The sequence below is a fragment of the Podarcis muralis genome, chromosome 2, assembly GCF_964188315.1.
Source record: "Podarcis muralis chromosome 2, rPodMur119.hap1.1, whole genome shotgun sequence".
NCBI lineage: Eukaryota > Metazoa > Chordata > Lepidosauria > Squamata > Lacertidae > Podarcis > Podarcis muralis.
The window spans coordinates 83,150,596-83,162,609 of record NC_135656.1 but is presented as its reverse complement, the minus strand read 5'-3'; the positions used below and the strand labels follow the sequence as shown (position 1 = coordinate 83,162,609).

Sequence of the window (12,014 nt, the reverse complement as noted above, 5' to 3'; positions counted from 1 at the left end):
GGTCTTGCTTTTGAAAAGGCTTTTATACCCCAGGAGGCTCATTTCTATGACAAAGTTTGAGAACCTCTGATCTGTGAGACTTGCTGCTGACTAGCCACACAAAAGAAGACCTGAAGTCTAGGCTCCCCAAAGACATAGGCTTATGACTGACACAAACAGTTACCCGCAGCATTTCAGCTGAGCAACGGCTGTGGGAACTGGGGCGATCCAGACTGCAATGCCTGCAGCTTATGCATAACGTCTTGGTCACATGGCATCGCAGAAAAGGCACAGTTTGAAGCGCTACTGTAGGTTTGTTCCAAACTAAGCACATTCTACATGTGAATTGCCAGGATACATGTCTTTCTAGAGGCAGAGAGAGAGAGGGAAAAAGGAAACCCTCACTTCCTAAACACATCTGCACTTACCAGTGATGATGGCAGGGACGCCCCAGCCAATGGCGTAGTAGAACCTCATCGCTCCATAGTTGATGTTGCGGGCCTCCGTCTGCATGCGGTAGATGTGGAGGCCTTGCACAAAAAGCCAAGCAAAAGTGGACAGGAAGAAGTAGTGGAGCAAGATGGCAATCACAGTGCAGAAGAACTGAAACAAGCAAGAGCACCACAATTCAAGGATGTCCTCTAAAACAGCGTGAGTAGCTTTCCCCTGATCTGAAACTAATATTTTACAACATTTCCCTTAAGATATCTATTGCTTCAAGGGACGTGGGTGGCGCTGTGGGTTAAACCACTGAGCCTAGGGCTTGCCAATCAGAAGGTCGGCGGTTCAAATCCCCACAACGGGGTGAGCTCCCGTTGCTCGGTCCCTGCTCCTGCCAACCTAGCAGTTCGAAAGCACGTCAAAGTGCAAGTAGATAAATAGGTACCGCTCCAGCGGGAAGGTAAACGGCATTTCCGTGTGCTGTTCTGGTTCACCAGAAGCGGCTTAGTCATGCTGGCCACATGACCCGGAAGCTGTATGCCGGCTCCCTCGGCCAATAAAGCGAGATGAGCGCCGCAACCCCCGAGTCGGTCACGACTGGACCGAATGGTCAGGGGTCCCTTTACCTTTACCTTATCGATTGCTTCAGGAGCCCAAGGCATTTTGTGGCCTGAGGCAAAGATCAAGATGCCTCCTTCAAAATTCCATGTGCAGCAGCTGACAAGTTTGGCAGCTGAATCTTATTTCAGTACTGGCAATGGGACAGTGTCCTAGACTAAGAGCAGCAGTCTTAGTTGGGGGGTGCAGACCGTGTGGCACACATAGCTCAAAGCCTCCAAACATGCTGAACCTAGGACTTGCCTCTTGCTCCTCCTCCTCCTCACCTGGTTTTCAGTGCGGTTGATACCCAAGAGGAAGAGCAGCTCGGAGAAGAAGAGGGTGACCGAGATGTTGCAGTGGATGCCCCGCGTGTTGGACTTGAGACCTTTCAGGCATATCAGGAAGGAGAAGGCCAGCAGCAAGAACAGAAGGGAGAGGGACACCAAGGAATAGGTCACAATGGCCAAAGTCTCCAGGTCACCTTCCAGTTGCTGCAAGGAGAAACCAAAGGCAAAAGGAGAAGTCAGAGAAGGAAGCACACAGTAACCTGATGGGCATGTTAACACCAAGCCATGGTTTATTAACCATGGTTTACTAAATGCCAACAACACTCTTGTGGCTCCATGGCGTTTCCTTGCCAGCCACTCCTGGAAATTAGACCTCCCACTCATTCCCTGCTTTATACACTGCACATGAGTAAACAAACATGGCTGTCTCTGACACATCTAGTTTGGTCTTTAGCGATACCAAGGCCCACTGTTTTGCTTTTTATATCTGGCTTCTCTGATCACACCTCACTTATCACTTGCTAGGTCTTGCTGTGACCTTGTCATGAGTATTACCTCTCGGTGGGAGCTGTCCATCAGGACCCCAAAGGTGCCAAACTGGGAGCAATGGCAGCGGACGTGCGTGGCGTTTCGATAAACAAGATCACAGTCCCGGGCTGTCCAGAAGCCAGTGGGCTCAATCCTGCAGTCACAAAGAAATCCAAAAAGAGAGGCCTCAAAGGAAAGAGTCTTCAAGGTGACATTTTCTTTTAGAGGCAGGCATGAGGATACTCACTATGAATTATGCTTGAATTATTGACCTTTTCGGGTCAGACTCAGGTCCATTGATTTTAATGCATTTTCTCTGAGTATAACTAACAATAGCTATCACCCTATATCTTTAAGTTACTACAGAGGGTGCCTGTGAATGGAATTCAGCGTGGCATTGAGATGAACAGTCCATCAATGCAAGGATTTCTTTTAGTGCCATGGAATCTACCCCCACCTCTTCCCTGCACCCCCCCCTAAATCTGTTCTAGGGGTTCCCTCCAATGTTCTGGAGCAGATTTGGGGATGGCGCAGGGCATGTGCAGGGGGAGGAACACCTAACTTGAAGACCGCTAATTGTATTTATGCTTTGAATAATTTTTATGCCCATCATGGAATCCATTGGGCAAAGGGTGGCTTAGAAGCATTTCAAATGAATAGAATAATGTCAAAGGCCTCAAAGTAAAAAAGGAAGTGAAGGATGGCTCCCTGGGAAAGAGGCAGCAAAGCAACTTACTGGCTGGAGTGATTCCACTGGACACAGAGGGGCTTGCTGCGGTTGGCTGTCTCCAGCAGGCGGAATTCTAGCACTAATGGGGTTGCCAAAGTGCTCTGGAGGAAAGTGTGGTTGCTGAAGACAGATACGCTCACTATGGGGGAGTTCATAACAGGGTTTTTGGGCAGCCTGCAAAGAACAAAGGCAGCTTGTTACTTGACGCCACCTGGCAACACCACTGGGCCCAGACTGGTCCATGCAATGGGAGAGTGGGCTGTTGCTGACCAGTCCTTGATAAACTGTTTATGGTCCATTTAAGTAGAAGATGTAGAACTTGAGATGGTAGCAAAGAGCCCAGAAGAGGAGTAAGCAATGAGTGGTACCTGAGATTGCGCCGATCCACCTGGTAGCGGGCAGGAAGAAGTCCTCCTAGAGTACGGTAAATTATGAGGATGAGGATGGTTACAGCAGGCTCAGGTTCCGGCAGGAAGTGCTTGGGAGGGGAGGTTTCCACAGTGTCATTGGTTTCACTGTTTACCAGTGTCAGTGCTGCTGTGCTGGGAGCTGGAGCTGGGAAGGCAGAACAGGAAGGAACCAATGGTATGCACCATTTTGAGGCAGGACAGAAGAGGAGAGAGGTGCCTAGCATTGTAGTGGTATCATCTCTCAAGTTCTTATACTTTGACTGAGCTGAGCCCATTGAGCCCAACGGGCCAATCCTTTGAAGCAGAAGGAAATTCCTCTCCTTTCAACACAGGGGTAGGGAACCTATTTGGCCCAGCAGGCCAGGTATTTATCTTCCTCTAACCCCAGGAGTGAATTCTTGACAGATGGGCGAGATCACACACCTGTCAATCATCTGACATCATAGTGACACCAAGTGATTGACTGGTGGGTGGTCCTGACCACTTGTCAAAGTCAACCAGTGGGGTGGGCGTGGGGTGATAATGACCAAATAGCATTGAAACCCCCCAACCAATCACCTGATAGGCAGAGGGTTCAAGTCTGTTTTCTTTAGGCATTGACCATCAAACCCTCCCATCTGCCAATATCACCCACCCATTGAGCGGAGGTAATCTGATTAAACAAGGTGTGGTTTCACAAAAACGGCAACATGGGCCAAATTGGAATCCCTGGTGGGCCAAGATCAGCCCATGGGCTAAACGTTCCCCACTTCTGGTCCCAAAAGAGAGCTGTCTTTTTGTTGCTCAGAAGGTGCTGCTTCCCACCAGAAACTTCTCCTGGCCTTTCTTTCATGGGAAGCAAAGGGCTTCTTCTGTTACAAAGCCAACTGATCATAAACTTCTAACAATGCTTCAAGTAAATTAAACAGCCCTTCTCCAAGGCTCCAAAAGAAGAACAGGAAGCTCTCCGAGGGGGTTCCAGCCATGAGACATCCGTGTGCACTTTGCTCTTTCCCCACAGCACTGTGCAAAGGAACATAAATGGGTGCCCAGTGCAACCTGAATGAAGCATGCTGGGAAGGAGGCAATCACTTCCTGGTTACCTTGGTTACCTTGGTCTGGGCCTGGTGGAGCTCAGTCACTTACCTTCCACTTTGTGGGGTGTAAGGACTGAGAGGGGAAGCACGACGTGGGTGTGTGGGTCCCACATGACCTGGCCACGGAAGAGGGTGCTGTGATATCGGGGGTAACGCCTCCTGAAGTGGGTGTGGTTCTCCATGCGGTCAATGCTGAGCACTGCATGGAGGGGGAGAGAGAGAGAGAGGAGCAGATTCGAGGTCTCTGAGTTGGCCTACCTGAGTGAATGATGAGAAATGAAAAGGGCCCCTTGGCCAGAGAGATCCTTCCAGCTTTGATGGAAAAACATGCATAAGGATCAAGTAAGGCACAAATATGCTGGCTTATGTTTACTGTTGGAGCATGTTTGATGCTCTCAGAGCTACTTTCCACAGTGGTTTCTAGCAAACAGAGATTTGCACAAGCAATGTAGTCATAGGCATCTGTTTGTAAGAGAAGGCCTGCTTTGGGAGGTTTCCTGCCCAACTGCAGAAAACATACCTGTATTACTTCTGCATGCATGAAGCATGAAGCACCTACATGGGACGAAGCCAATGGCTTGCCAACACTTGCCCACAAAACTTGAAAGGAACAGTGTAAGGCAGGCCAAGAAATGCATTCACACCTGACCTCCCACTGGTGTGGCATTCTAGCAGTCCACTCCACCTGTGCTGCCTTGCCCCCACGATTGAGCCTGTGTTACTCCAGCCTCTAGCCCAGAAACCCAATGCAGCCTCAGCAAGCCCATGGCTGCCTGCAAACCAGGAGTTGACAGATGGTGGCACAGATCATACAGACCTTCAGGGTGGTCAGTGAGCTGCTTGCGGCCTTCCAGCAACACCTCCCCTCCCCGCACAGTGCTTCTACTTACCAATATTGGGGGTCACCACGCCAACAGGGTTGAGGTAGGTGAGTTTCATGTTGCTGGCCAGTGTGCCCGTGTACTCTCTCAGCTGTTCCATCAGTCCTGCGCTGCTGTGGTCATTCTGCAACAATGCTTCCCAGTGCTCTTGGTTATCTAAGGCCAGCACCGAGCTGCCGGCCCGCAGCAGGTTCTACAGGGCAAAGATCAGAGGTGGAACATCAGAGGACGTAAAAATCCTCCTCGCACAATGGGCTGCATCCAATTCAGTTCTACTTAGAGTAGACACAAAGAAATTAATGATCCTAAGCAAGTCATGCCTATTAATTTCAGCAGATCTGCTCTGTTTCTGCTTCAGTTTCCAGAACCATTCGGTTTTTAAACCATTTATTTCATTTGTAGCCCGCCATTCTTCCATGATGGAGCTCAGGGGAGCATACATTGGTTCCCAGGCAATCTCCCATCCAGGCACTGACCAGATGGGGAAAGGCTGTATCTCGGTGGCTGAGCACATATTTTTAATGCAGATGGTCTCAGGTTTGATCCCTGGCATCTCAGTCTTAAACTGAATGGGTACATGGATCTTTTAGGTGGGAGGCTAATCACAGAAGAAAGGTAATGAGCTGCCTTTTCAAATCAGGCACTTCTTGTCTAGACACCTGCCTCAAGAATCTATTAGAGGCTACTTGTTCTGAGGCTTTTGTAAACTGCAGACAGTAGGTGCAAGAGGCTTTATTTCAGAATTATGCAAGTGTTGTATAAGGTGGATTTGGGGTGGAGGGAAGACCTGGGTACAGAGGTGACAGAGGAGGGGTGGCTGGATATTTGAAGAGCAAATGCTTCTGATCAGAGGCTTTCCCTATAAGCCTGTGAGCAGATGGGTATACCACACAGGAACCAATTAAAAGTATGTGTAGAAAGGGCAATAGGAAATGTCGGAAAGGTTGCGAAGAAAATAAGATTATTTTCTCATGTGGCAGTCATGCAAATAAATAAAACAGCGCAAGGGAAAGGGGGATTTGGATAAAACAAAACAGGTGAGAGAAAATAAAGGGCCTCTAGATTCACAAGTTATCCCATTAAAATGGTTGTTTGAAAGAAACATTGCTGTCATGAGAAAATGCTCACAGATAAGGTGCACACAGTGAAAAGAAAGAAAAAGAGCACTTGTGGAAACTTGGCACTTTGCTCCAAAACTCCTAATGACCACCCCCAATGGCTTCATATAGATGCTAAATAACACTGGGGACAAAATGGTGCCCCCTGGAACCTCTGTGCTGCGGGGACAAAGACCATTCCCCAGTGTTACCCCCTGGACTTGAACATGCTGGTGGAAGAGGAACCACTGTAGTACTCAGATACCTACCCCAGAAGTTGATGCAGGAGGGCACCATGGTCAAGGGTATCAAAGGCAATAGCATAATGTGATAACATTGAAGAAGCATTGTAGTATAACCAATGAAGTCCAGTGTAACTCCATCCTAGTATATGCAGTTGTGTACACCTCACTTGGCTGGCGCTACTGCACTGCAAAATTCACACTAGCACGAATTTCAGTTTGCGTATTGTTTTGAAAAGCGCTGATTAGGTATATTCCGCTTGAAATGCAAACTGAATCAAATCGCTCCCCCCATCCTTACCTACAGCTAAGCCATCTTTGCTCAAGATGTTTTAAATATCTTAAATCATTTTTATTGTAAGCTGCCCAATCTAGAGATATGGTAAGGAAATAAATAAGCAAGCCCTGTAGCATGAGCGTAGCAGGTAGGAAATGTCCACTTATGTTTTGTGGTTTTTTGGCAGCATCTTCTGTGCTCAGCTTCATAGAGAAAAGCATCTAAGCCCAGAGACTCCCCCTGCCACCCACTTCCTTGAGGTTTCTACCTGCCAGTAGGATGGGCGAGCAGCTTCCTTGCAGCCTAAATCCCCCTCCATCTATGTTCCTAGCATGCTCAGTAACCAGAAAAAGTCCCCTCACCTCGTTGAAGTGGGCATCCTGGGTGGCTGTCAGGCCAAAGCCATGCTGCCTGCTCTCAAACGCCATCAAGTGGGACAAAAGGCGATAGGTGATGTGAACGTCATTGCCGAAGTAGCGCTCCATCTGATCGGTCACTGCCCGCAGTTGGTGGGCCAGCTTCTTGGCTTCTATGGTGTTCAGTTCTGTCTCATTCCTTTCCAGACCTTCCAGCTACCAACACAGAAAACAAGGGAGGTGGGTGTGTGGGGGACCATGCAGTGGCTCTAGGAACTGAAACATAGCTCCTGTTTTTAAAGAGGTGCAAATCACATGGAGAGGAAAGTGGCTTCTTATGATGTTGCTGATGAAGTGGTGGGGATTTGGGACCGCTGGAAACCGTGAAACAGAACTAGCTAGAGGTGAAACTGCCACTGTGTCCATGGCCAAGTTCTAGCATTTACTGTGTCAACAAGGGAATGAGAGAAGAGAAAAATCTAGTTAACAGATGGTTCTGATATTTAATCCCCTGGGGAAAAAGGAAGCAGAAAAAGAGAGAGAGAGAGAGAGAGACAGAGAGAGAGAGAGAGAATTTTATGGTAAAGCAATAGCTCATGTTGAAACCTATCAATTGAAATGAGTGAGTACTGAAAGAGTTTCAACAGCATGATTGGTCTATTTCATCCCTTAATAGGTAAAAGGTAAAAAAAAAAAAAAAAGTCCAGTTAAGTCCAGTCAAAGGCAACTATGGGATTGCGGCGCTCATCTCGCTTTCAGGCTGAGGGAGCCAGCGTTTGTCCAAAGATTGCTTTCTGGGTCATGTGGCCAGCATGACTAAAGCGCATGTAGCGCAATGGAAAACCGTGATAGAAACCAGAGTGCATGGAAATGCCGTTTACCTTCCAACCACAGCGGTACCTATTTATCTACTTGCACTGGTATGCTTTTGAACTGCTAGGTTGGCAGGAGCTGGGACAGAGCAATGGGAGCTCACTCCATTACGGGGATTAGAACCACCAACCTTCCGATCGGCAAGCCCAAGAGGCTCAGTGGTTTAGACCACAGCGCCACCCGCGTCCCTATCTCTTAATAATATATAACCCTTAACACTTGCCAGCATCTATCCTCACATTTCTGTACTTTATCCCCACCCCCACCCACCCACCCACCCTGCTTTTCTCTATGAAAGAGCCATATGGATCTTAGGTAGAAGTACCTATGCTAAGTTTCTTTACCATGCCTGGTGTATATGATGTCATGTAAGCAGGATGCGTAAAGGCATTTGTTTCTATAGAGTGATGGGAGCAGATTCCCTCTTATTGATAGAGTGGTAGAAGTATCCATCTAAGTATTTGGCTAATGGTATAACAATGGACGCAGGAGCCCCACTGCAGAGTGATGGGGTGGGCAGAAGCTGTTCATTCTGCTTTCCTAACGTTCAATTAGCTGTCTCTTCTAATTCCAGGCAACTCAACTGAGTGGTGATTGATCTGACTGGATGGTACACAGTTTATGGCCTAGTCAGTTTCAGCCCTAAGGGGAAGTTTTGCACTTTGAATGCCCTCAATGGGCTACTTAATTTAGTTAGACCTCAGCATCCTTTATGCTTCAGAAGTTATTGCTGTACAAGCCGCTGCTTGCACTGTCACCTTTGCTGTGGGTCAGCAGAATCAAACCAACAGATTTGGTGCAGGCTTTTTGCAGGAACGAGTTCAGAGTCATTGCACAAAACAGGCCAGGAAAGTTTGAAAACCACTGTTTTAGCATAAACGTAGGCATAACACTTGGGAGAGAAGCCATGCACTGCTGACAACATTCATTCTGAAGCAGGCTGTATGTGTGCAGCGCATAACACAGATTATCTGCTGTGCAGACATACTAGGGCAGTTAGTGTAGGCTTTGCACAGATACAGTGTTGCTTATGCAACTCAGAAATACCACAACTGTGAGCCAAGCAAAGCCCACCCAGACAGGAGACAGACAGACAAACAGAGAGGGTTACCAATGCTGAGAGCTCCTTAAAGGCAGGTGATGTGCAGTTGAAGAGATCGGGTTCCAACCAGCCTCTTTCCTCATCGCAGTGCCGAACTGCTGCACCTAAGAGAAGGAAGAATGCCTAAGTTAAGAAATGCGTGACTGAGGACGTTCCCTGCTGTTGCTGCTGCCTCCCACTAAGAGATTGTCAGGGCAACAGCATCATGCCAGGTCAGGCTCACTGAACGAAGCATTGGCAATACCACCAACACAGAACACCAGCATCAGTGAGGGAACAGATTCAGAGGAGGCTGCACAGACCCTGCATTAGCATCTACGAGCCCTTTGCTAAGGTCACCACCCTGATTTCACATTCACAAATTTGAATTTGTGAAAGTCCCCTCCAATGCTGGGCTTACTTGTTTTCAAGCTGGATCTGGGAGAACTCACCAGTCACAGATTCTCTGCCATGTATCTAGCACATCACATGATATTTCAGTTACCCCATGAAGGGACAGATAAAAGCTTTTGAAGGAGAGGGGTAAATATTATGTTTTGTAAACCCTTATCAAGCTCAAAAACAATTTCTGATTTGTAAGACTTTCTGGACTACCGTAAGAGTCACTTGAAACGACTCCACAAAGAAGGATCAATGCACAGCTACAGCAAATCAGAACTGATGTAGAATTAAAATTTCATTGGCCAAGCTAATATAGCTCATTATCAGCCTCTGGCTGAATGTGGTCTTTTCTGTTTTTTTGCCTTGTGCACTCCTGAGAATGAACCATCTCTCACTGTACGCCTGCAGAGCTGATCAAAGAAGGGGAGGAAGTTTTGAATCATGATAATGATTTGTCAAGTGCTACTGGGAGGGACAACTGCTCTCCAAACTGAGATTGCAATTTATTTATTTTTTAAATGAAAACTGGGTTAGTTCTCATACAGACATCCAGTAAGTCTGACCAACTGGTTGTATGGGACTTTAGCATGACTAGGTTTCTCTGGATTGGGGCAAGATTTTATTCCCTTATCAATTATGTTTGCAGAACTGATGCTTCTTTGACAGTGACACATTTGATAAGGAAAGTTGGGGAGGACTCTAGAGGGTAGGAGGCATGTACAAACATCGGGAGAAGGAAGGAAGAGCTGAGGATCTGAGTGAAGCATGAAAGATCCACACCCAGGACAAGTGGGGATCCCTCACTAAACCTCTTTTGGGAAAAGGCAACAGCTCAGTGGTAGGACATCTGCTTTGCATGCAGAGGATTTCAAGTTCAATTCCCAGCATTGCCAGGTAGAGCTGAGAGATTCCCCTGTCTGAAATCCTGGGGAGCTGCTGCCTGTCAGTGCAGACAACACTGAGCTAGATAGGCCAAAGGTTAGACTCAGAGCAAGGCAGTTTTCTATGTTCCTCTTAGATTCTGAGTGACAGCCAGATCAGATGTTACAGGCAATTGTCTAATTTGGAGAGACAAAAACGGAAGATGACGGAAGAGGCTGCATGGACAATTTGGAGCAGAAAAATGCCATCTTTCCTCCACTGTTTCTCCACTCCACATCACCTCCTCCACATCACAAGCCATTTTTCAGTGGGGAGGAGAGGTATGTTTGGGGCAAAGTACACATGTTTGCACATAACGTCTGGCTTAGCCCCGACATGCCACCTGCATGTTTTAAATTTTTCTGCAACCCAAAGGGCTAAAGACTTGCATGTTTTAAGTCAAAGAAACGTGACAGTCCCAAATTGTGTCTAAGCCACAGAACACGGCACTGGAGCGCAAGGTCCCACCATTTGTGGCACCAATCACAGCCATGCAGCGTTCTAGAACACTTGAATGTCACCAGCATCACAGAAAGCCAGAAGGCCCACACTACCAATATCTATACAGAAGTGATATAGATATCTAGTGGGAGCATTAAGACACCCTTAATGCTATATTCCATATCACAAACAGCACTGACACCATTATCAGCATGACCTGCGCCATCTGCCATCCTCACCGGTGGCACTAGAAGTGTGTTCAGCAATGACCTGAATGGGAAAGACATCAGCAAAGTAACAACAGCTGTGATCTCTAATAGTTCAAAAGCATGGCAGGCGAATCTGTCATCTCTGCTGCTTTACAAATGGGTTGGGGAAATGAAGTTGTGGCAGGGCCGGGATTGCGTAAATCAATGCTGGAGTCAAACGAATGCTGCTCCTTAGCAAGTACGGGCTTCTATATCTGAGCTGAGATCTCCTGTGTTGAATAGAGTGTCCACAGTCCAGTCAACTGAGATCCCCCAGGCAGTCGCTAAAGCTTCCACAGTGGAAGGCTACCCATTCTGCTAGCTCAAGATTCTAGGCTCATTCCTCCACACTTTTTGTTAAACGCTCTCAGGGAGAAAGTCTGAGAAAGTCCTTTCCAAGGGCTAGGATATCATGAGCCCTGCAGATCTATTTTGCTCAGCTGGTCCATTGGTGCGACGGGTGGATTGTCTGGCCCTCATCTGTTGCCTATCGGGCCAGCTATTACGACAGGCTGTATGGCCGAGGCTGGACTGCTCCCTAAGCCACCCAATTTTTGAACATATATAACCATCTTCCCTGAATCAAGATCTGGGGGAACCTGTCCTGAGTTTCAGCAGCAGTCAGAATTACGATGAATGTCTGGCCCTTGTGTCAGTCCCCAGCCCCTTCACAGAGCAGTGTAAAAAAACTACCTGTAAAAAACTGAGGGGAAGCATCAAGGAAAAGGTTTGAGCAGTTAATCATGCAAGGCTCTTGAGGTTAAACGACAATAGCAAGAAAGCAGTCGGCCTGCCTGAAGCACAAGAACTAGAATCCAGAGATTGTACATGTGGTGTTATAAGGTGGGGTAGAAACTGAGCTTACTCCACAGTAGAAAATGTTGCATGTGCTCCTAGGTGAAGATAAGTCTGCATGCAGCCAAACCATCTTATTGTACAATTCAATGTCCTTCTTTCCTTTTCCTCTTTATTAGAAAGTGGCACCGTGGGCTGCTTTTTGAGGTGTGCACCTAAGACATTTAAGCAGACACAGAGGGAGGCTGGTGCCCATTGGGATGGATAGGGTGGAAAGCAGCGAGGCAACACTACATGGAACCACAGCCAATGATAGATGGAGCCTGCTCTGATTTTGTCCCCATCATCC

At 47.5% G+C, this 12,014-nt stretch overlaps 1 protein-coding gene across 3 annotated transcripts in view; it reads right to left on the bottom strand.

Annotated features, from left to right (window-relative positions):
* CELSR3 (cadherin EGF LAG seven-pass G-type receptor 3) overlaps positions 1 to 12,014 on the bottom strand; it is an 89,252-nt gene that overhangs the window by 18,684 nt on the left and 58,554 nt on the right. For all 3 annotated transcript variants that reach the window (XM_077924948.1, XM_077924947.1, XM_028719157.2), the window contains 9 exons: positions 8,889 to 8,983; positions 6,911 to 7,120; positions 4,942 to 5,125; positions 4,101 to 4,250; positions 2,934 to 3,120; positions 2,572 to 2,739; positions 1,863 to 1,989; positions 1,305 to 1,511; positions 408 to 582 (listed from right to left, as the gene is read on the bottom strand). In XM_077924948.1, the coding sequence (XP_077781074.1) occupies positions 408 to 582; positions 1,305 to 1,511; positions 1,863 to 1,989; positions 2,572 to 2,739; positions 2,934 to 3,120; positions 4,101 to 4,250; positions 4,942 to 5,125; positions 6,911 to 7,120; positions 8,889 to 8,983 (1,503 nt within the window). The remainder of the gene's footprint in view (positions 1 to 407; positions 583 to 1,304; positions 1,512 to 1,862; positions 1,990 to 2,571; positions 2,740 to 2,933; positions 3,121 to 4,100; positions 4,251 to 4,941; positions 5,126 to 6,910; positions 7,121 to 8,888; positions 8,984 to 12,014) is intronic.